This window comes from Pocillopora verrucosa, chromosome 7, assembly GCF_036669915.1.
Source record: "Pocillopora verrucosa isolate sample1 chromosome 7, ASM3666991v2, whole genome shotgun sequence".
NCBI lineage: Eukaryota > Metazoa > Cnidaria > Anthozoa > Scleractinia > Pocilloporidae > Pocillopora > Pocillopora verrucosa.
The window spans coordinates 7,228,939-7,252,348 of NC_089318.1; the positions used below are offsets into that span (position 1 = coordinate 7,228,939).

A 23,410-nucleotide genomic window follows, 5' to 3' on the forward strand; every position below is an offset into this window, starting at 1 on the left:
TCGTGTTTTTCTATTATTTTTTAAGTATAAAGATGCATCGATATTACCGGACATACATATAGTTTCAACAACATCTGTTCTCCCGCAAACCTTTCTCGAAGGATTTTACTGAAGCCATAAAACGAACGACATTTTGAGGTAAGTGAAGAGAGATGGTACTCAGTTAAAACCAAAAGTTTGTTACTGAACTACCGAAGGGAGACAACATGTAATTTGTTTCTACTCCGTTGATCGAATAAAACTAAACTGATGCGGCATGACCTATTCGATAAGTTTAAAGTTACTTTTTTCTACTATCGACACAGCAAAATATATCTAGTGCGCCATGCACACTGTAGCTCAGATTCTCATTTCAACCTCGGCTAATTTTCAATATAAGTTATTTAATCTGTCACCGAGATATTCGATCCTGGAGAAAGATGGCCCCATTCTCAATAAGCATTACGTAATCACGTTCGCGTCAAAAGAAGAGACAACTTTTAAGGCGCTTGTTAAGATCTTGATCGTAACCTGAGGTCGAGTCGCGTTTACACCATAGTACGATCACGTACCTATTCACGATTTTTTGCCTTTTTTTCTTAGTAGACTCCGCCTGCTACTAACTAAATTTTAAATGCCTCGGTATAATTATGGAATGAAGATATCCATCTAATTTGTACGTTTAGTAGGTCCACCATGACTGTTCTTCGCCATCTACATGCGATGTTGTTGGTATCTCAGCTCACTCACACCGAAGGGGCGCAGCCAACAATAAATTGTCAAAACTTCAAGTTTGTTATCGATGAGGATGTCGTCTATAATCACATTCTTGAGGGTCACGTGTTTCAAAATTGACAGTCCACAGCGCCACTCAGTGTCACATGAAGTGCAAAGATGACTGCCTGTGTGTATCCATGAATTATTTCCCTCTGTCCAAAGAAAATAACTGTGAGCTCAACAAAGCTAACAAAGACATGGAGCCAGCGGCGATGAAATGGAGTCAAGGAGGAAATTATTATGATTTAGTGAGAAGCTACACGGTGAAGGTGAGAGATAGAATCGTTAGTTGTTGATAGAATTACCTTTTTTATTATTTTTTTTACTTACATATTTATCACAACATAGCGCACGTGCAAGGCCTACCTATATCTTAAGGAAGCTACTGTAATAAGAATCCATGTTATATACCTAGACTTTTCCTCAACAGAACGAGACTGTGATAGGTTAATTCTTGGTCACGTGCCCCTGATCAAATTCAAATGTATTCCGACCGGGATACAATTGCGCAGTTGTTGCCCACGCGCCGAATACAACAGCATGTTTTTGCCATATGATTGTTTAAGGGAAAGTCTAAATATATAACAAAGTACTTAATGTATATTTAGTGTAGTGAATGAAGTGTGCAGTTTCACTTCGGCTAAAAGTCCCGTCTTGTTTAGCCACGAGAATTCAATACTATCACTGAAGATTGTTTTTCCGTTTTATCCCAACTGAGATAGACCTTTGTATCTCGAAATGAAAACAAAAAATGCTGAATAAAACTCGTTTCGAGAAACACAATGAGCTTGTAGCTCTTCGAGCGACGTAATTGGTTTCGGAGTTGACAACACTTTATTCACAAACGCGATGAGAATTATGGCTGAAAACAGAACTAAGTCTTCTGACTTCAACTGAGGCTTTGCCACGCTGAGAACTCTTCATTAGAACGGAAAATATTATTTTAAAGCGTTGATATGTACCAAAGTTTTGTTCAATCGAAGATTTTGTTCTCGAAATCGAACGATTTTCAGAATTTGTGGTTCAAAGCTAAGCAATTTTTGGGTAGTAAGTTCAAGTAAACAGCGGCATTTCAAACAGTGTAAATCTATCACAGGTGTCTCGTAAATGCGAGAAATTTATAGGCTATTGCTTCGTTTTTTGAACGGTTGATACCAGTTTTAAGTGTTGATATATCCTAAAATTATTGTTCATTAGCAGATTTTTATTTTAAAACCGTATAATTTCAGAATTCTCAAAATCTCCAACACAAATATACGCAATTTTCTGGCCTTGAATTCTAGTAAACAACGATTCATGCATGTTGAATCTACTACACGCCCTCGTGCATGCAAGAAATTCGTTCGTTTTTGCTTTGGAGCAGAAAATTTACAATTCTTTGAATAAAGATTTGGTCTCGAAATATTTCTTGGTCGTTTTTACCCTGTCATTTATTCATAGTTTTCGGGTAGAACGCGATTACCTGGTAAATCGGACAAAGTTGTAATAAACTCTTTTTTTTTCGAGCACAACTTGTGTCTGCAGGCTATGTTATAATGAAATTTTTTCATGCTTTAGCTGTGCGCGTATCGAGTTTTTGATGCACTTGGCAAGTGTGAAGAGCACTCAGGCAACTCTTACGCTTCTCTCGTGCTCTTAAAACTTAGTTCCCGCGTGCATCCCTAACTTGATATACGCACGATAAGACTAATTCTTTTTTGTACGTCCCTCAAACCCCCCCCCCCCCCCTAAATTTATTTCTTAACACCTGCATCGCCGGACTTTACTTTAATCAAGAAATAGTTTAAGGAAAAAAGGTTCATTTTCAATTAGGGTGGAGGAAGCTACATTCCAGGGATACATCGCTGCGTTAATAGATGCTGCAGCCAGAATCCCTGCCTCAACGGGGGAGTATGTCAGGAGATTTGTGACAATCACAGCCCCAGGTTTAATTGCACCTGTTCTTACAAATACACTGGTAAGCGTTGTGGTCAGACTACACATCCAAGAAACTGCAAAGACATCGCTAACAACGGAGCCTCACAATCAGGAAAATACGATATTTTTGATTCAGCCGATAAACTGTTCTCTGTTTACTGTGACTTGCACTCAGAATCTGGCTTTGTATGGGCACTCATACAGTCGTTCTCCATTGCCAATAGGGCCACATACAAGGATAAGGGCTTTGGCACGGATTTCCCTGTGAATGACAATAATAATGAACCGGAATGGAACTCTTACCGCCTTTCCTTATCACATATGCAGTCTCTCTCAAATCACTCCTCATATCTGAGAGTAACATGCAACTTACCTGCAGATGGCCTGCAGTATACGGACTACGCACGCGCAGTTCTGGCAGGTCATGACATATTCGGTGACTGGGGTGGAGATTGCAAACTGTTTGAGTACATTAACATCCGTGGAATTAACTGTTCTGATTGCACCGCCTACACAAGAATGGATCTTAATGGTGCTTGGTTCGTGAACAGTTTCAAAAGCAAGGAAAACGTTCCGGAGCGATTAATACGAATCACCGCTGCTCCTCTTCGGATCCTTCTACAACGCAATACTGGTTTGGGGTTTAACATGAATAGGTTATTCTAAGTTCCAATAATCTACTAAAACTAGAATGAGTTGTGAGTATTAGACAAGGTTTTTGTTTTTCTTTAAGGGTTCTGTCTTTTATTGGTTGTGGTTGCTTTTTGTTTTATTTTGTTTTGTTTTTTTTTTTCAACATATGCCTTTAATTTCTCGGAATTTTTTTTGAAATCGAAGAAATTGCTTTTGAACCTCGTTACAGCCGCTTCCCATAAGATGTTTGGTAGTATGACGTTGATAGAACGATTTTTCAATTAGTGTTGTCAAACCGAAACAATAAAGATAGCCAGTCAGAACAAAATACGATATCACAAGAACCATTAAGAATTCAAAGACTAACAAGCAAACCGTTGTAATCTGTGATTGTTTTAGCTATGCATTGCTTAGGTAGGAGATTAGCCCGAGTTTTCTATACCAAAAATGCAAAGCTAATGCAATCCTGGCTCCCTTTTGAAAACAGGAAGAAAATTGCGCTGTAGTAGTAGTTAAGTAATGATTCATGGCTTATATGCGTAAGCTATCATACGAATATGTTCAAATACGCCTTACGAACTTTTATATAAACTTATATCGGTAACATACACATGCAACTGATATAACATGATCCTAAATTAAATAAAAAAGCATAAAAAATTGAAATATATTATCTTCAGGTGTTAGAACAATCAAGGGTAAACACCAACTGTAGCATAGCTTAAGACGAAGACTAAATTGTATAGTTGCACTAAGTTTACTTGAATAGGACTTCACGGACGATCATCTTAACGCCTAGCTGCCTGTCTTCGTTTGAGGTGAATAACTACTATGTTCCTTATGTGCACATCTTTGTAGAAAAAGCTTAGAGTTTGAGAACGACTGTGATATTTTTACAATTTTTTCATGCAATATTTTAATTTATGAGCGAAACTTTACACATCGTTGAGCGATTGAAACTGTGAATGAAATATCAGTGGCAAACTGCGTTGATTAAAACAAGTTGGTCAAAAAACAACTGGTTCAATTATTCGTTCTCGCTTGAAAATATCGATAAGTTGAGTGAGTAACGTGGCGCTGATTAAGAAAAATTTTCACATGCAGGCTTACGTTCTGGGCGTTGGCTCATCTCAGGTTTTTCCAAGCAGCAGTTAACTGATGCAACAATCATATCAGTTTAGAACTAAATAATTGATTTGTCTACTTCCTTCTTTTTTGTTCGTCTTGGTCGTTCATATTTTCAAATTTTCCCAAAGATCTGCTTTAGCGTTCCTGTCGCTATCATTTTTTTGTCCATTTACCTGATGTAAACAAAATATACAATGCACGCATTCAAAACTGAATTATACCCCAGAAATCAGAAAGTAGCCGCTAAATACAAGAGAACAAGAATGAGGCCGTCCAACAACAAAATTGGAAAAAATTATTCGCAAGCATCTCCTCGAAAAGGTTTCAGCTCTGTCTGTCCTCGGTGAGTTACGATTATTTCTGGCTTCTAAATCAAGCATATTTACGTCACAAGTTAGAAAGAAGCAACGAAAACGAAAAATTTAACCGCGTAACATTTGTGAACATTGATGATTTTCAATGCAAAATGATTCCATTACATTAACTTTCACAAAAAATTAAGGTGTTTGATTGATAATATCCGTGTTTATGTTGAATTTCTGCCACATATAGATTCTTTCTCATGACGTTTTTTCAAATGGGTAAGTATTAGTTATTATCTGTTGGCAAAAACAACTTCACGGACGATCATTTTAAGACCTGGCTGTGTGTCTTCGTTTGTGTTAAATGACTACAGAAAAATAGTAAAACAACTTAACATCAACAACGATGTCTGGAGAAACAGTAAAATTGCTTCGGGTGATATTTTATTTCAGTGTTATTACTATTATTTCCAGTTTTGATCACTAGTAGACTACTCAATGGTGAATGCTGACCTTAATCTCTCCTTCTCTAGTTGACGCTTTTAAACTGTGAATGGATGGCATGCGGTTTTGATTAATTCGTATCATCCGGCTCCTGTTCAAAATATACACAATGTGAAGGAGTATCAATGATAACAAGTGTCCAATATTATCATCTATGTTCCTTATTTGCACATCTTTCTAGAGAAGGGTTAGAGTCTGAGAAAGATTTTGTGATATTTTTCCATTTTTTCATTTCAGGTTTTTCCAAGCAGCAGTTGACTGATACAGCAATCATGTAAGTGTATTCACCTCGGGTTAACTCGAACTGGCACCTTAATGACTTCAACAGCCTTCCCTTCATGGTTCAACTCTGATTCATGGCCAAGAAATAATTGTGTAGATAATTATGACAATTACAGATAATTAGCAACTGAGAGCTCAATAATGCCAATCAAGATATGAAGCCATTAGCGATGAGATTTAAAGAAGAAAAGAAATTGCCATGATCAGGTGAGGAGCTACACTGTGCCAAAGTTGTAGTAAACTTAAATTTTTTAATCTATTTTATTCAATTTACTAGGCAGACAAATTTCCTGAAGGGATCTACTCCTTCAAAAGTGAAATTCCTATCATGAAAACCAAATAAAACAGTCTAAAGTAAAATTCCTTGTAAGGCAATTGTCCTGTAAATTAAAAAGTTTTGGAACATTACACATTATTATGATAAAGTTCGGATATAACGCCTGCTGAAATTGGTTAAAAGAGCGTGCTCTAGGAGAGTATAGAGCATGGAGCTGAGCTGAAGCTGTCACGCCATCTGCCAAATTGTACTATGTCCGACCTTTCCGGGACTTCTCTCTAGCTTTTTTTCGATAATTGAAAGTGAAATTTCGGAACAAGCGAGACGGCAAGTAGCAACGGAGGAACCAGACCGAGGTTTGTAAACATGCCAGGCGCCATGATTTACTTTACTGAAACGTGAGCAGAGTCGAAAATCCTCAAAGAGAAAACAAAATGGACAGACCGAGTTCGAAAGGGTTTCACGCTCAGTTAGATTGCAAGCTTATGTGTGGTAACAAAAATCAAACACAGCTCACACTCGTATAGTATATAAAGTTTTGTCTTCAAAAACAAAACAGAAAAAAACAGGAATGGTGAAAAATATGACCAAACTGGCCTAATTGTTAAAATTCATACGACTCATGACGATGTCAGAGCGACTGCGATCATCATGGCGATCTCCGGTCATCGCAATGAAGCAAACCTCAGAAACTACATCGGCCGCCCTTCGAGTGAAAAAATAAGAGCTTGCTCTGATATCTTTTCTGATGCGTCGAGTGGAGGGCCACATCAGTCATTGCAGCCTAGTTTTACGGTGTTGTCATCACGAGCGATGTTCATGTTCCGGTGAATTCGGCTATCGTTCATTCCTAAAACTTTTGCCTTATACACTTTGTTTTCTACTTGTCATGTGAAAAAACTTGCTTGTTTTTATGAGCCACAATTCGGCTGAAGTTCACTGAACATTTCACTTTCAGATTCTGTGGAAGAGACTAAAAATCTTCAGGCAAAAGTGTTAAACTCGACCTGCCGAGCTATTTAAGTTTGTGAACTTTGATGGTTTGACATTTTTGACAGCTTTAGTCTTGTACAGCCAATCAGATTATTTGAACCATTCTAACAGGGATTCTGATTGGCTTATTGCTGCGTGCTTTATGAGAGTATAGAGCATGCTGACGACACTGATGTCCGCTTTGGAAATAAAGTTTGTTTTTAAAATTGAAATTAATGCTTGGGGAACTTAACCGATTCTTTCATTATAAAACAAACAGTGAAGCCTTGACTGTGCACATGCTGTTCTGTTGTAAAGCACTAAGGAAGCAGCTAGAGCACTTAAGAAGTGAGGAGAAACACTTCTTTCGTGCTCTAGCCGCTTCCTGCGTGCTTCATAACAGAACAGAGCACAGTCCAGGCTTCTCTATTTGTTAAATAGTCACCGCCATAGAAGAGCTCTTATGTTTGACAGTCGAACTTGACGGGGGGTCTTACTGCTTTGAAAAACATCGCGATTCTTATTTAAAACATTCTATAAAGCTGCACTTATGAACATAAATAATTCATTTTAGTTCTTCAAGTTTTTACTGATTGCAGTAAATAAATTTGTCGGTAAAAGTAATAGAGATAGTGTCCACCACTATTCACCTCAACTTGAGTGAATAATTACTAACTGACTCTACAGACAGAACTTATGTGTTTTTCCAGTCTACGAATAGAAAATCAGATCAAAGTTTGTTATTCGACTGGTTTGTACTCTATTCCTATTCTTAAAGCTGGAAAAGAAACCAGCCATACGGTTGTGAAATTTATAGATGTGGCGAAACTTGAGATATTTTCATTCATCGATGGAAAGAAAGCTTACTTTAAGAGCTTTCATTAATATTTTATATCCTATGATCCTATGGTAAATAATAAAATACGACCCTCTTTAAACATTAAAGTGTGAATAATACAGTCCAATTCGTCCTTAGAGTTGAATTTGTAGAGTACAGAGACTCATAAGTGCATCGCTGAAGGAGGATCTTTTAACAATTGATGGTGGGTAGAGTTTCCCTTTTTTCGGTTTTGTAACACAAAACGTTTTGAGTTCTCTCATATTTTCAAAACGCTTTTGAAACTTTAACATTTCAAGAAACACTCCTCAACGATGGGCGATTTGATACGTGAAGTTTTTGATCAAGTTCTGTGTGGTTGCCATTCGCCTGTCAGTATTTGATAAAGTTCATCGCAGCGGCTGTTTCACTGAGATTTGATATACTTCGACATTTAGCTTTGCATTCAACTAAAAGCAACCGAAATCAGCAATTACTGGTTCGTGTATTTTTTATATCAGTTCTATTTGCCAATATATCTCCCTCCATTGCAACCTGAGCAATGAAGAGAAATCAGCTTAGCATACCCAGTGTGGTTTTATCTTTACTGAGGCAGTCTTCATGCCACCATAACTTAAAAACTCTATGATATGTCACAATAACCCTTCGGTGTTTTGTTACTTTTATTCAATTTACTTCGCATACGAAATATATGTCAATAGCGCGTTCAAATGTTTGATAAATATTTAAAAGTGACCTACTCTCTCAAAAACTTTCTAACTTGAAAACCTGGCCACTATCGGATGTAGTAAAATCCCTGACCTTTTCTTACAAACGCATTTACGTCGTCGCTCCTCTTTACAAATAGATAAACACGAACTTCTCAAGTTTCTCCACTTATGAGCATATATGTTTAATTTTCTCAGACCAGACAGTAAAGTTGATTTGGTTACTATTAACTTCCTCTGAAGAAACAACGTTCCATTTGATTTCAAGAAATAGTCTTCTTGCGTGTTTTTAATATTAACGGATGCTGAGGATAAATATGTAAATTTTTAATTTCGAGGCATGTGCTTCCCATACATGTTTCAAAAACTGAAATGAATACTGAACTTATGAATGAAAACTTATGAAGTTCGGACGATGTTCTAGGTTTTCGCAAATTCACGAAATTTCCATTTATCCGTAAAAATTTAAAAATTGAGAGGAAAAGTTTTGATAAATACCAAGAGAACAGCATGGGATAGAGAAGGAGGCTCCTTGTCCAGAAGGTAAGAAATGCCAAATTCACTTACAATACAATGAATAGAACAGTCTCTCGGACGGAGGTATAATTCCCAAGACGAATCGATTAAAAATTATTTATTGAATTATACCTCAGAAGGCAAAAAGTAGACGCTAAAAACCAGAGAAAAAGAATGAGGCCGTCCAACAGCAAAATTTGAACTATTATTAGCAAGCATTTCTTCGAAAAGGCTTTTAGCCTTGTTTGTCCTCGGTGAGTCTCTTAAAAACTCATATTCACCGGTATGTCTTTAGGCAATTGGTGCATGAATCTTGTTATTTGAAAATTTATCTCAATGTCTTTTAAGTTACGAGGCGCAGTTTGTTTTGATTTCTGCGGTAACACAGCAGCTGGCATTTCAATAATATAGGCACAACAGGACAGTTTAGTCTGGACCAAAGTTTATTAATAACACATTCAGTTATTAGAATAGTATCCTATTCTAGACTTTTAATTTCCAGCGCGTTTATGTACGTAGCTCTTCTTCGTTACTTGTAAAAAAAAGAATACGCATTTCTTTTTTCCGAATGAGGCTCAAAATATATTTTTTTTCGAACAACGGAGCGGAAATCGACCGATTCAAAATTTAGTTCAAAAATTACAATTTTCGAAACACTTAACATCAATAGTCACCGAAACAAAGGACTGCTAATGTTCCCCAATGGAACACGAATAGAGCTCATAATATTTTGAAAAACGTTGCGATTCTCTTTTAAAACATCCTATAAGGCTGTAATTACGAACATAAGTTATTCATCTTAGTTTTTCTCACACCGGTAAATAGGGCTTTTCGTCACGTTGATTGGTTAGCTAGGAAGTGATTAGCGAGTAACACTCAGCTCCACTCAGCCGTAGAGACAAATCTCACGTCGAGAATTTAATTTCAGACTCCTCTTTAGTTTATTGACTTAAATAAATAACTTTTTTTTTTTTCTCTGTCAGGCATATACTAAAATACTTGTTTACCCGGAGCGAGTGTCGGTGAAAATGATAGAGATAATCTCCATCGATATCCACCTCTACTTTGGTAAATAATTATTAACTGCCCCTACAGAGAGAACTTTCCAGTGAATACAAATGGTTATTTGTGGGTTTTTGAGTCTACGGATATTACAAGAGTTTGTAAGATTTGTTTGATCTGTAGCCGACTGGTGTGTACTTGATAATTTTTCTTAAAACTAGAAAAGAAACCCGCCATAAGTTTGAGCCATTAGCAGGTGTGGCAAAACTTGAGATATTTTCATTCGCAGATGGAAAGCAAGCTTACTTTAATACCTTCATCAATGTTTCAAATATTGTGGTAAACAATAAATTGCGATCCGCTTTAAATATCAATGTGGCAAAAATACATTGCAAATAATTCTTAGAGAATGTTCTGTCGAGGATAGATACTCATCAAGTGCATCGTTGAAAAAGGATCGTTTAACAATTGATGGTAGGTAGAGTTTCTCTTTTTGCGGTTTTGTAAATCTAAACCTTCTGACATCTCTCTTTAATTTCAAACGCTTTCTTTTAATAAACAGTCACACACGAAAGTCTTGAAAGTTTTACGTTTCAAGAGACACTCCTTAAACTTAGGCGATTTTATTTAATACATGAACGTCAGACAGAAACATCTATCATGAAACACTTTTTGATAAAGTTCATCGCAGCGGTTGTTTCACTGAGATTTGATATACTTCGACCTTAGCTTTGCGTTCAACTAATTGTAACCGACATACTTTTAATCGGCAATTACTGCAGTAGAGGAATTGAAACTGGTTCGTTTATTTTTCATATCACTTCCATTTGCCAATCTTAAAATGAAGTCAAGACTGAATTGTCTAACAGATTTTCGGATTACGGCAAATTGGAAAATTGGTGATGCTGTTCAGCGAGACGAATACACTCCTTTCTGTCTTCTAAAACGTTTACTGACTCAGAAGAAGGTCTCAACATGGTAGTGGCTCTTGCGGCTAACGGTTAAAATTTTGGCAGTTTTGCTACTTTTCTTTCTCTTTTTGCAGTTTTGTAAATCTAAACCTTCTGACATCTCTCTTTAATTTCAAACGCTTTCTTTTAATTAACAGTCACACACGAAAGTCTTGAAAGTTTTACGTTTCAAGAAACACTCCTTAAACTTAGGCGATTTTATTTAATATATGAACGTCAGACACTTTCCATGGCAATTCCCTACTTAATTAAAAATAAATTTTCAAAGTGCCTAGTACGCGAATTTTGCTTCGCAGAAACATTTAGCTTATCATATGTACAAACCAATTCCGTGAAAAGAAAAATGTCAAAAAAAACTTAACACTAGGTTTTTTCGGGCCTTAAAGTGCTCTTACTTTGTTTCCAAAGTGATCCATGGACTGGTAACGAATTATTGAGTGATGAAGTAGAAAACTGTGAAAATTACAAATCTCTCACTTCTCTTGTAACGGTCAGCGCTGAAATACTCTTGAAATAATGGCCGATAGCGATGTATACCTACCTTCAGCAAGCTCTAACGAGAGTTTTGATACATCGTACTCAAGTGGTAAAGAAGAAATAGAAGTTAGTTGCGAGTTTTATCATTGTTTATTTTCAAAACGCTTTTTTTTTTGTAAAGGACACACAAGAAACTTTTGAAAGTTTAACGTTTCAAGAAACACTCCTCTAACTTGGGCGATTTCACACATGAACGTCAGTTTTTGATAAAGTTCATTGCAGCGGCTGTTTCACTGAGATTTGATGAGCTTTGGCCCCGAAAAAAAATCGCAGCATGAATCTTAAAGAGGCGCTATATTTCTGTCACCAGTGTAGAGTACAATACGTTCTGTCCCGCCAGCAGGTCTCAAGCGCGCGAACAAAGGCTGTTCGTTCAACCCCAGGTAACCAAACAACATATTCGTATATCTTCAATTGGTCTCTGTTCCGGACTAATTAGACAGGGAGAATTCCAGCAAATGGATTCGCGAGGTCTCAAAATATAATCCTGTTGTTGATGCGGTAAACCAAATTGCTCTCGACCGTATACTTTAGGCGGGAAATGCCTCCAGTCGAAAAATCATGGGAAATTGCAAAGATTCTTGTCTGTCAAGAATAGCCGAGCTTGACAACGACATTCGGGAACTAGTAAAGGATAATAAATGTATAAGTTAACGATGGATACCTCAAATTTCAGTCAAAAGAAAGAGTCCAGACAAAGAGCGGTCTCCTGATATAAATTAATGTGAATTCAATTTTTCGTGCCCTCTTGGGTAGTGTATACCTGAGGGTTACTTTTAATCTCTCCCATACACTCTTGGATAATGTATACCTGAGGGTTATTTTTATTCTCTTCTATGATCTCTTGAATAGTGTTTACCTAAGGGTTACTTTTAATCTCTTCCATACCCTCTTGGGTAGTGTATACCTGAGGGTTACTTTTAATCTGTTCTATACCTCTTGGGTAGTGAATACCTGAGGGTTGTTTTGAATCTGTTCTATACCCTACTGGGTAGTGTATACCTGAGGGCTATTTGTTTTCTCTTCCATATCTCTTGGGTAATGTATACCTGAGGACTATTTTTAATATGTTCTATACCTCTTGGGTAGTGTATACCTGAGGGTTGTTTTTAATCTGTTCTATACCCTCTTGGGTAGTGTATGCCTGAGGGTTATTTTTAATCTGTTCTATACCCTCTTGGGTAGTGTATACCTGAGGGTTATATTTAATCTGTTCTATACTTCTTGGGTAGTGTATACCTGAGGGTTGTTTTTAATCTGTTCTATACCCTCTTGGGTAGTGTATATCTGAGGGTTATTTTTAATCTCCTGCATACCCTCCTAGGTAGTGTATACCTGAGGGTTGTTTTTAATCTGTTCTATACCCTCTTAGGTAGTGTATACCCGAGGGTTTATTTTTAATCTCTTTTATACCCTTTTGGGTAGTGTAAACCTGAGGGTTACTTTTAATCTGTTCTATACCCTCTTGAGTAGTGTATACCTGAGGGTTATTTTTAATCTCCTGCATACCCTCTTAGGTAGTGTATACCCGAGGGTTATTTTTAATCTCTTCTATACCTTCTTAGGTAGTTTATACCTGAGGGTTATTTTTAGTCTTTTCTATACCCTCCGGGGTAGTGTATACCTGAGGGTTATTTTCAATCTCTCTTATACCTTCCTGGGTAGTGTATACCTGAGGGTTACTTTTAATCTCTCCCATACCCTCTTGGGTAGTATATACCTGACGGTTATTTTTAATCTCTTCTATACCCTCTGGATAGTGTATACCTGAGGGTTATTTTTAATCTCTTATATACCCTCTTGGGACTTTACCCTCCTTACACGACAGACGCGTAAGACGATATTCATACGTGTGAATTTGTTCACAATGACCTAAAATGCGATAACGGTGTTTCAGACCAGCTTCTCCTGTTATAGTCGATTTTGGCAAGAGTGGTGTCTTCGGTAAAGCTAAAAATGCCGTTCCAAAACCTTCGTACAAAAAAGGTTATTATAAGAATAGTTGCATTGCGTCGAAGCTTGTAGACTGAACGGGCAGACCATCAATGGAAAGCGATGTGTATTCTCTGGATTATCTAATCAACACAGTTTCTGGACTTTAAAAGTTCAAAACCATGACCTGTGTAAAGAAGGGTTTGTCGGAGTTAGCCTTAGATTGGCCCAGGTCTTCGATCATGGAGCTGAAATCAGCTTTACCGATGCCGCTTTTTTAGACTATTTTTAAGTTTCTTCTTTTTTACGTGTTTTAAAGTGTTCCTGTTATATGTTTATTTCTAACATTTGGTCAGGGCTATTTGTGGACCTTGTGTTAACGATTTACTGTTGTCTTCTTTAAGACATTTATTGCCTCTACAGAGAAAATAAACTTAGCGTACCGCCCCTTAGGTTTTTTCGAATTAGACCCATTAAGTTTGTATGAGGCATTTCTCTGGACTCTTGTTTCTGGAAAGTGAGCGAACAAAGTAGAGTTGTATCTTGAAAATGATTAGAAATGTAATCATCGGAAGTTACGTTTTTTTCCATTTCATTGGAGGGGAGCTTTATTAACTTTTTTATAGCGATTATCGGATGTCCTGGAATGTTCATCGAACACCTCATGCCACCAAGAGGCGTCAAACTTTGGCTTGACTTACTTATGCAAATTAGCTGGCTGCACATTCAACGTGCAGCCAGCCAATTTGCATAAAAAAATTTTTCCGACGCAAAGCTCGTCATGCGGGCGGATTTAACTTTGTATTCAAGTGACTGTAGCAGACATACTTTTAATCAGCAATTACTGGTTCGTGTATTTATTTATATCAGTTCCATTTGCCAATATATCTCCCTCCATTGCAACTTAGACAATGAAGAGAAATCAGCTAAGCATTTGAGCTGACAATCAATTCTCTATAAACTGTGTTCAGCTTAGGCTAAACTGCAGGGAACGTTTACGGCTCCTTTTGTAGAGCATTCCTAACACAAATCGTCGAGGAGCAATTTCGTTTAGGCTTGAATGTTTGCCTAGTCTTCTTTTCATAATTCCGCAAACAGGTGATTCTGTAGTGAAGATCGACTTCACAGCGAGACGAATACACTCTTTTCAGTCTTTCGGAACGTTTACTGACTCAGAAGAAGGTCTCAATATGGTAATGGCTCTTACGGCTAGCGACTAAAATTTTGGCAATTTTACTGCTAACGATTATTTTCTTTCCGTTGCAATTAAGATAAATGTTACGCTTCATGCTTTAAGAAAAACAATTTCGTAGTTAATTTTAAAAAATGCATCAATATAGGTCGCTTTTAAGCAAGAGGCCCAAATATCTATGTATTTCGTCCCAGATTACCCCATGCTTTTCAGATGAAATAATCCTGCATCTTTTTGTCTCTACATTAATAGTGCTATTGTTATGGGCATCGTACAATATTTCCAAGTCGTGCTGTTTGTATTCAATTTGACCCTCTCCACTGAGGCACAGAAAAAAGTAACTTGTCAAAACTTCAAGTTTGCTATCGATGACGATGTCATCCATGACCAAATTCTTGAGGGTCACGTGTTTCAAAGATTGACAGTCCCAAACGCCATCCAGTGTCACTTGAAGTGCAAAGATGACTGCCTTTGTGTATCCATGAATTATTTCCCTCTGTCCAAAGAAAACAATTGTGAGCTCAACGAAGCTAACAAGGACATGGAGCCAGCGGCGATGAAATGGAGGCAAGGGGGAAATTATTATGATTTGGTTAGAAGCTACATGGTGAAGGTGAGATAAGATTATTTATCTAATGTTTTACTCATTTATTTGTGAACTTTCGTAAACAAAGTAAATATCCCAAGATGTTCAAGTTCGTAAATAAAATAAATATTTCCACATGATCAAGTTTTGCGGTACTCCTTAAAAAAAGGTCTGTTATATGTCAGTCTTAGCTAAAGACAATTTTCTGCATATCGTTTTGTCTGCAATATGATTGGTTTAGACAAAACCATAAAAAACTGATTTGGCTAAGAGAGGATTGGGTTCATTGTCTTTCTCGCAAACTTTTTTCATAACGGCCATGTTGTAATCCGAAGGGAACGGCAGAACAGAAGTGACAACAAATTGCATGAAGACACCATTGACTTAACCATAGCTGTATTACTGCATTTCAAATCTAATTTTGATGGACATTTCATCTCCATTCTGACACCCCGCTATGTGTTGTAGGCACACGTACTTTGCTCGCACTGTTTGTTATCGATTCGATCCGTTTCCGGTGAGAGTTGTTGATGTTTGCTACAACGCACATGCCAACCCAATTCGATGAGCATGGTGAGCTAAAACATCCTTTAAATGTTGCTGTAGGGTGAAGACAAATATACACCAGAGAAGTATCATTGCATCAACAGATGCTGCCGCACCAATCCTTGTCTCAATGGAGGGGCATGTCAGGAGATTTGTGACACTCACAGCACCAGGTTTAACTGTACCTGTCCTAACACCTACTCTGGTCAGCGGTGTGAGAAGATGAAATATCCGATAAGCTGCAAAGACATAGCTAAGAACGGTGCCTCGACATCAGGAAAATACGACATCTCAAATTCAGACAATGAACGGTTTTCTGTTTACTGTGACTTGCAGTCTGAACCTGGCTTTGTATGGACGTTAATACAATCGTTTTCCTTTTCCAAGAGAAATACCTTCAATTATGCAGGGTTTGGTAAAAACCTTGAGATTGATATTGAAGAGAGGGAAGTAAATTGGAACGAGTTCCGATTATCCTTATCACAGATGCAGTATCTTGCTAATCACTCCACACATCTGAGAGCAACTTGTAACTTTTCTACGGATGGCCTGCAGTATACGGACTACGCACGCGCTAAGCTGGCAGGTCATGACATTTTTGGTACCTGGGACACCTGCCAGATGTACGAATACGTCAATATCCGAGGAATAAATTGTTCTAATTGCACCGCTCTCACAAAACAGCAGCAAGATGTGTCCTGGCACATAAGGAGTTACAATAGCATAAAAGAGGAATGTGAATTTGATGGAAAACCAGGTGGAGTCTTCCGTGAAAAAAACTTCGGAAAATTTGAAAAAATAAACTCAAATCCGGATCACCGCTGCTCGTTTTCTCCTGCTTCTACAACGCAGCATTGGTTTGGATCTAAGTGTGACGAGTAACTTTTTGCGAATTTATTTCCTTTCACAGAAGAGGAAAGACAGCCAACTGAAAGTAGGAAAACATCGGAGCAAGGCTAAGAACTAACAATGACATCAAGTGCCTCAAAGTTTGGTCCAATTAGGAGTTGAACTTGAACTAAACGTTTAATATTTCAGATAGTTACGCTGACCCTCTATCATAGAGGAATGCAGACATGCACAAGAGTGACATCATAAGCAAGCTGAGACCTTAGATACACAACGTCCATATTTCAATAATTGAAGGAATTAGGCGGTCTCTGAGCAAACACTCTTCACCTGCACTTTCATCTTTCCATGTAATGTTCAATAGATAATACACTTACATCTTAAAAGTGAAAGGTCGATAAAATTGGCCTTTTTTTATATTCGTCTTTGAAAACACATTCAGAGTTCACCATTAGTTGATTTATGCAAATTATTTCCAAGCAAGTGAGTAATCGTAAGTTGAAATGCTTGTGTTTAGATTCAGAGATGTTTAAAAATACCTCCGTACGCTATTAATTTAATAATGGTGTTTTCTCGTCGTAGGGCGACATTTTCTTGACTCGGTCAATCAACCGTTTTCTCTTAACTTTTACTTTACTTTTATTTTTTTCGAAAATTAGCTTCGGCTTCGTTAGTTTGATCATTTGTAAAACCAAGCTTTAAGTTTAGGTTTCTTGATTTCGCTTTAAAAATCCGTACAGTGAGGAGAAATGGTATTTACTTAGTGGCAGTGATATTAGTAATTTCTCCTTGGTGATAAATATGTACAGCTTTGCTTGATTTTAATATTAGGGACTCGATACATAACTGTGAGAATCCCTCAACAGCCTCTCTTTGACAAGGACTAAGGTACTTAAGTGCTTCGTTAGGATCACTGCTTACTTAATAACATTGCACATTTCTTCTTAGAACAATTTTTGAAATGTTTAAAATGTAGGAGATGAAGTAGGTATAGTTGTCGGAGCAGGTGTTTGTCAAGAGAAGCACCAGTGAAGTGTAAACGTCATTCAGGATTGTTGTACATAATGTGAGACATCACCTTATTTTCCCCTCAAAAAAGGTATTCGAATTGCGCGGCCAAAGTACCATTCGACAAAAAACCGCTGACGTCACTTTGGTAACATAAAATAGAATTCAGTCGAATTCGGCAACGAGGGCGATATTGTGTTGCTGGTGCCCCGGCTCTGACCAGCAAAGCTGTCACAATAGATCGTTCCGGCACCGGGCATAGAATGTTTCAGTTCCCGAACGATCCACATTGTGAGAGAAAAATGGGTGAAATTTGTCTGCAGACAAAGACACGATCGTAACGATCCAACTTGGCCGTAAACGTCGCTTTGTTGGGCAAATCTTGAAGAATTATGCTATGAGCAAAACTTGTCCATATTAAACAGCATGATGGAGACCCAAGGGATGAAGATGAAGTGTTTTTTGAGAAACGACACTGTACCAACCAGGGACACTAGTTTTGTGCGTGGTGTAAATTAAATTTGAGTGTTTCTGTACCGTTTCCTTAAATTGTTTTTCTATATTTTCTCTTTGCGTACTGATACTGCTTAAAAAAGTCATTCCAAACATTCAGCTCCTTTAATATACAAATAACCTGAAAGAAACCCAGTTGAAATATCATTAAAGGTGGCGGCCAAAAGTAAGGAGGTTGAGTGACGTAATTTCCAATGGGACTGTTTCTCAGTTTTTGAACCTTTGCATTTGTGGACTCCTTTACAGAGAGTTCAGCCAAAAATAAAGAGCTGGAGCCGGATCGACCATCATTCATAATTCGTGTTCAACTGCCTCTTTTAACTGTAACAAAGTCAATTCCTCTATGGAAACGAAGGAAAATTTTCAATAGCGAGAGAATGAGTTTTGTCACCTAGCTGTAAGTATCTATATTTCTGAATGAAGATTAAAAGGCTATTGGCGATCTCCTTTGTCTGTCTCTGGTCTCTACCGCTTCTTGTTGTGAAATTACTTGTTTTTTTGTGATCACTATTCTAAAGATAATTAAAAGACACATTTCGACGTATATCCTTCCACGAATTTAAAAAAAAAAAAGGAAAAAAAAAGTTAAACTCCTTTTTTCTTTTAGCTATTAAGACACTTCTGAGGAGTACTAAAAGAAAAAAAGGCTATTCAACTGAATCACACTCAAGTCCTCCTTGGAAACATACGGAAATACCGTGGTCAATTTTTTTCCTTCTAATTGTGGAGACAATAAGCTTTGACATCCAACCGTAAGTATCGATCTTTCTCGATGAAAAACATCTCATGGCGAGCTCTTTTCATTGTTTCTGGTCTCTTCTAGTTTAATTGTTTTGAGTGATATAAAGGTGGAAGTATTTGCCTCATATTGAAGAACAAAGCAAAAATTGGAAAAGTCAGAGGAGGCATCCTGGCACATCAGGGTTTGTGGTAGCATTGAGAGGGGATGTGAATTTGATGGAGGAACAGGAGGACTCATCAACAAGGAAGACAATTTCGGGGAGTATGGCTGCAACGATAGCAATCAGGATCACCGCTGCTTGTCTTCGCCTGCTTCCACAACGCAGTACAGGTGTTGAGCTAAATATGATTTGTGACTTTTTGTGGATTCATTTTCTTCTTTAGAAAAGGAAACTCAGCCGACAAAATATCACTCTGAGAAACCATTAGAGCAAGGCTAAGAACAAACAATGACATCATATGTATGCTTTCAAATGTGGTCCTCCTCAGGAGTTGAACTTGAACTAAACGTTAAATATTTCAGATGGTTACACTGACTCTTTATCAAAGAGGAATGTAGACAAACACAAGAGCTACGTCGTAGGCAACCTTAAATACTCAGCATCCATATCTTAATATTTAAATTTTGCGTTTTTAGGCGGTCTCTCTACAAACGCTTTTTACCTTGACTTTCACTATTCAAGTCATGTTCCATAGATGACACTATTACATTTTAAAAGTCAAAAGCTCGATAAAATCGTCTTCTTTCACATTCGTCGTTGAAAAGTCGTCTTCTTTCAATCTTTGAAATTTTTTGTTCAATGAGAAAAAATCTAAGTATGAATGAAATAAAAACTTCATATCATGGAAAGTGCGATGCATCAAAATACTTATTCATTCGCTGCGCTCACTTGTTCATTTTTTTTGTGGTGTATCGCAACCCGTGAATAAAACTCGTTCGTACGCACTTTCCATGGAATAATCTCTATGTATTCGAGATAGTTGGGGGTGAACATGCAAAATCATAATCCTATTCTGACTCGTATTGTTCTCTATTGAACAAGAGCTGCCAGATTTCGGTCCAAAAACACGGTAACTCCATACTCTGAATGGCTACATTGTACATGCGTGGGTGGCCGATTAAAATGCCCAGTATTATCTGGAATCCAGTTCAAACGCACACAACATTGACGTGTTAGTCATCAATAATGGCGAAATGGTGGATGAAAGCCTCTGAATTGGCTGAAAACCTCAATTGATGTAGGGCCCGACAGATTGACGTAAACCGATCCGCAAATAGAGACTTTAGGGACGACAGCGAGCAGAAGCTTAAAATATTTGCTGGCACATTTCCGGCAGCCGGTGCGCGAAGTTTTCCACCGTAGTTGTGTTGTCTGCGACGTCAAAACGAAGTGTTTGTCTTTTGTCTAAAACGTAAGTAAGTTCCTTTTACTTTAAGGTCATTTCAAATGAACTTATCGTATATTTTCAATATATAATGAACTGTCAACATTTTTTCCTAACTTGTGACAAATGTAAATGGTTGTAGAACTCATTCAAAGACGAAAACTGACCGAAGTTTCTTTCTCCTTCTAAACAGCTTCAAAAGTTCGTGACTCAAATAGGCTGAAATGGAGACGAGTTCAAATAAGACAGTCCAGTAAGTTGTTTTCAGTTCATATTCGTAATGAGTATTAAAACTAAACAAGGAATTTAATCTGGATAATTTACCCGAGTTTGTTTAAGGAAAAAAATCACTGAAGCTAAACATTATTATAGTTTTTCAGATTCAAAGTCTGTGAGCTTGCTGTTAGAGAAAGAAACATGCCGAGCGAGAAATTTAAAACAAAGATGAAAGAAGAAGAAAAGGCAAGTGAAATTGAATGTCATTAGAGTAGGTTGGAAAAGGCTCTGGAAGAAATAGCCGCAGCTGCAGCTGAAGACACCGTAGAAAACGATAAGAAGAAAACTGACAACGCAAAAGCAGCGGAAATGAGAAACAGAGGCTATAGAAAACCTGAGCGGAACACAGGAAAGGCAGCGGAATGAAGAGGAGGAAGAAGTGAAACCAAAGCAAAAAGAGTAGTAGTAGTGGAGGTGACAAAATTGCATATTTGCGTGAAAAAAATTATCGCGTTCAGAAGTGGAAAGAAGGAGAATTGCCTGTTGTGGAGCAGACTGCATCTTCTACGAGTGTTCTTAAGGTTATTTTTCGCGCCTTACGACGGCGACCTCTCCCCATTCCCCCAAGTTCACGTCCTCGCCGTCCTCGGATCTTAAGGCCCCTTTTAGAAAAAACCACGACGGCGACGAAAGCGAGAACGTAGCGAAACAAAAGATCTAATGAGCTAAACAATAGCGAAACCCGTGCGTTTTAAAACTTTGTACATTTCTCAGCCGTCCGTCCCATACTGAACAAAGACGTGAAATCACCAACTAATACCTTCTCTCAACAAGGTTACTTCCACAGCGATTTAGTTGCCTTTTTTACTTTGAACTTGTCACCACATTCCCATGTTATGCCGAAGTTAAGATGTCGTACCATCAGAAACGGTTAACACATCGAGCTATTGGTAAGAAACTTAGTGGAAAATAAATAACGTTTTTTTCAGCAACATTTTACCACACGTCGCCGTTGTGAAATCTTAAACTCCCGAATAGCCTTTCACCATGCAGTCGCATGATTCTGCCACATTTTCCAAGAACATTACTTCTAACGTTAGAAATGAGAAAACAAAACAGAAATATTGAAAGAAGTCGCTTTTTTGATGAATTGTAAGACTCGAATAAATAAAGTAATAGATTTTCTTGTAGAATTTTTTTCTGTCGTGGTCTTGCCGGTCAAATGATGAAGTACATACTGACGCATGGAGCCTGATGGGAAACAAACTCGAAATCGAAGAAAGATTGCTTTGGTTATCGATACCCTACGAAGAATAAATTTGTAATGGAGAAAAATGATCGCGATTTTAAACTAACATAGTTTAGCTTTTTTCGTTAAGTATGCAAACCAGCTGTGCGATGGTGTGACGGTAGTTTTAGTTTCAGCTATGTCTTTCTGAACTTACGCCATTACTGCCGTCTTAGTTATTGTTGTCGGTATCAGTTAGTGTTTTCGCGGTATGTTTAAGCTCAGGAGGTCACTGGTAGTGTAAATTATTTCTTTAATGTTGGACAGTTCTCATTTCTACCTAATTAGGAAACAGTGGATGGCAACAAACAACCTTTGTTCCACCGACCTTTTTTTTATGGCTTGCTGTAGTGGTCCTGGTGCGTGGTTAACGACTTCGGAAAAACAAACGTTGTTAATATGAGCCAAAAGAAAGCTAATGGTGAGAGGGACACTTTTTTAACTGTCCCAGAAAAGTTGAGAACTTTTGACCTGAAATGTTAAAAGGCGAGTGCAATTTGAGAACTTTCAAAACATCACGAGTGACCATAAATCACGAAATGCACGAGCAGGTTCATACGATTTTTTATTTATTATATTCTCGATTTTTTTATAATTTGGTGTTCAAATTTGGCGCTTCCCCGGTGTTTCCATGGCAACTTCTCCGTATTGCACTCTATAACCTCTATTGCACTCTATAACCTATTTATGCATTCATCATTGACCAATCAGAAACGCGATATTTTGTTGAGTATATAATAATACTGGATATGCATATAGTTTCAACAACATCAGTTCGCCCGCAAATCTTTCTCGATAGATTTTACTGAAGCCATAAAACAATGGACATTTTAAGGTTAGTGCAGTGAGGTAGTTCTCAGTTAAAACTAAAAGTTTGTTACTGAACTAATGGAGGGAAGAGACAACATGCAATTAGTTTCTACTACCGTTGATTGAACAAAACTCATGCGTCATGACTTATTCGATAAGTCACTTTTTTGTACCATCAACACAGCAAAATATATCTGGTGCGCCATGCGCACTGTACCTCAGATTCTCATTTCAATCTCGGCCAATTTTTTATATTAGTCATTTAATGTGTCATCGAGATATTCGATCCTGGAGAACAATGGTCCATTTCTTAATAAGCATTACGTAATCACTTTTGCGTCAAAAGAAGGAAACATTTTAAAACGCTAGTTAAGATCTTGATCGTAACCTGAGGTCGAGTCGCGTTTACACCATAGTACGATCACGTACCTATTCACGATTTTTTGCCTTTTTTTCTAAGTAGACTCCGATTGCTACTAACTAAATTTTAAATGCCTTGGTATAATTATGGAATTAAGATAACCATCTCATTTGTACGTTTTTAAGGTCCATCATGAGTGTTCTTCGCTATCTACAAACGATGTTGTTGGTATCTCAGCTCACTCACACCAAAGAGGCGCAGCCAACAGTAAATTGTCAAAACTTGAAGTTTGTTATCGATGAGCATGTCGTCTATAATCACATTCTTGAGGGTCACGTGTTTCAAAGATTGACAGTCCACAGCGCTACCCAGTGTCACTGAAGTGCAAAGATGACTGCCTGTGTGTATTCATGAATTATTTCCCTCTGTCTAAAGGAAATAACTGTGAGCTCAACGACGCTAACAAAGACATGGAGCCAGCGGCGATGAAATGGAGTCAAGGAGGATATTATTTTGACTTGGTGAGAGGCTACACGGTGAAGGTGAGAGATAGAATCATTAGTTGTTGATAGAATTGTCTAAGTTTTTCTTTTCACTTACATTTTTATCACAAAATAGCGCGCGTGAAAGGCCTACCAAT

General features: G+C 37.6%; 1 protein-coding gene and 2 pseudogenes across 1 annotated transcript; all 3 read left to right on the plus strand.

Moving 5' to 3' along the window:
- Positions 1 to 675: 675 nt before the first annotated feature.
- Positions 676 to 3,320, plus strand: LOC131769250 (uncharacterized; annotated as a pseudogene).
- A 4,451-nt stretch (positions 3,321 to 7,771) lies between these two features.
- On the plus strand, positions 7,772 to 16,480 carry LOC131769257 (uncharacterized). The gene is made up of 3 exons (XM_059084995.2): positions 7,772 to 7,814; positions 14,719 to 15,079; positions 15,659 to 16,480. Exons 2-3 carry the CDS (start codon positions 14,729 to 14,731, stop codon positions 16,478 to 16,480), a joined length of 1,173 nt encoding a protein of 390 aa, XP_058940978.2. The 5' UTR covers positions 7,772 to 7,814; positions 14,719 to 14,728.
- Positions 16,481 to 22,962: 6,482 nt separating this feature from the next.
- The window catches only part of LOC131769254 (uncharacterized), a 2,448-nt pseudogene continuing 2,000 nt past the window's right edge, over positions 22,963 to 23,410 (plus strand).

Bases quoted from the DNA above. Each gene is read 5' to 3' on its own strand.
- LOC131769257 (XM_059084995.2), top strand. From the start codon at position 14,729: ATGGGCATCGTACAATATTTCCAAGTCGTGCTGTTTGTATTCAATTTG. The intron at 15,080-15,658 runs GTGAGATAAGAT...ATGTTGCTGTAG, and splicing joins TTAGAAGCTACATGGTGAAG to GGTGAAGACAAATATACACC.